The 970-nt window shown below is 47.6% G+C and overlaps 1 protein-coding gene across 9 annotated transcripts in view; it reads right to left on the bottom strand.

The window, feature by feature from the left end:
- vps13c (vacuolar protein sorting 13 homolog C) overlaps window positions 1-970 on the bottom strand; it is a 71932-nt gene that overhangs the window by 41972 nt on the left and 28990 nt on the right. For all 9 annotated transcript variants that reach the window (XM_008402717.2, XM_008402708.2, XM_008402709.2 and 6 more), the window contains one exon: window positions 195-499. In XM_008402717.2, coding sequence (XP_008400939.1) covers window positions 195-499 — 305 coding nt within the window. The remainder of the gene's footprint in view (window positions 1-194; window positions 500-970) is intronic.

Below are 970 nucleotides of genomic sequence, written 5' to 3'. Positions count from 1 at the left end.
TAAGCGCTAACTGACCGTTTAGCTGCTAAGCGCTAACTGACAGTTTAGCTCCTAGTCGCTAACTGACCGTTTAGCTACTAGTCTGTAAAAATTGAAGGAAGAATTGAAGAAGATAACCCTTTCAGACAATAGAGTTCCTGAATGGTTTTCTGCAGATGTTTCTTGTTTGACTTCCTTGCAGATCGGATCGATACCTGCAGAGTTTCAGCTGAGTCAGCTTTATGTCCATCTTCTCCACCACGGCCGGCAGAGGTAACCCTTCACCTGGCCGCAGAGCAAAGCTGTTTTCCACCGTGATCAGGCCCAGATCCACCACCAGGGCATTCTGGGAGGTGGAGGACTGAGGGACAATGATGAGGGGAGCCTTCAGCCTGATGTCCGTGGACAGACGGAAACTCTTCTGAGCGAAGTCTCGGACGCTGGATGCAGCTCTCTCTGCGGCCTGAGAAGTGGCGGCGCTCAGAGCCTCTTTAGCCGTCTGAAAGTTGTCAATGAACATCTGGAACACAGACAGCCGAGCGTGAGGCCTTGTGTTTGGCCGAGGCGTTCACTGCATGTATGGAGTATTCAGGTTGGTTCTGTTTAATAAATATGATGACAGCAATATGAACCTTCTGAAAACAGCTAAGAAGCAATGGGTTTAAATCTCTGAAGAAAAGAATAAAAAGTCACTGAGCGAAAAGATGCTAAAACTGAATGTTGGCTTTGCAATAAAAGCTGTTTGAAGGTTCATAAAGGAAGCTCCACATTTAGGAAACAGGTGAGGAACAAATTCAGTTAAGAAAGTGAGGTCATTCAGGCCGTGGTCATGTGACAGAGGGGGCATGGCAGTGAACAGGTGAGGTTAATGATGGCAGTTGAGTGAGTTGCATAGCACATGTAGAGAAATGAGGCCTTGGGGTAGTCAGGCATGGAAAACATTCAGTTAGAGCCCCATCGGTTCCTGCTGGGCTCACTACAGATTCCAGTC

The sequence above is a fragment of the Poecilia reticulata genome, unplaced genomic scaffold (assembly GCF_000633615.1).
Source record: "Poecilia reticulata strain Guanapo unplaced genomic scaffold, Guppy_female_1.0+MT scaffold_251, whole genome shotgun sequence".
NCBI lineage: Eukaryota > Metazoa > Chordata > Actinopteri > Cyprinodontiformes > Poeciliidae > Poecilia > Poecilia reticulata.
This window is presented reverse-complemented; position numbering and strand designations above follow the sequence as displayed.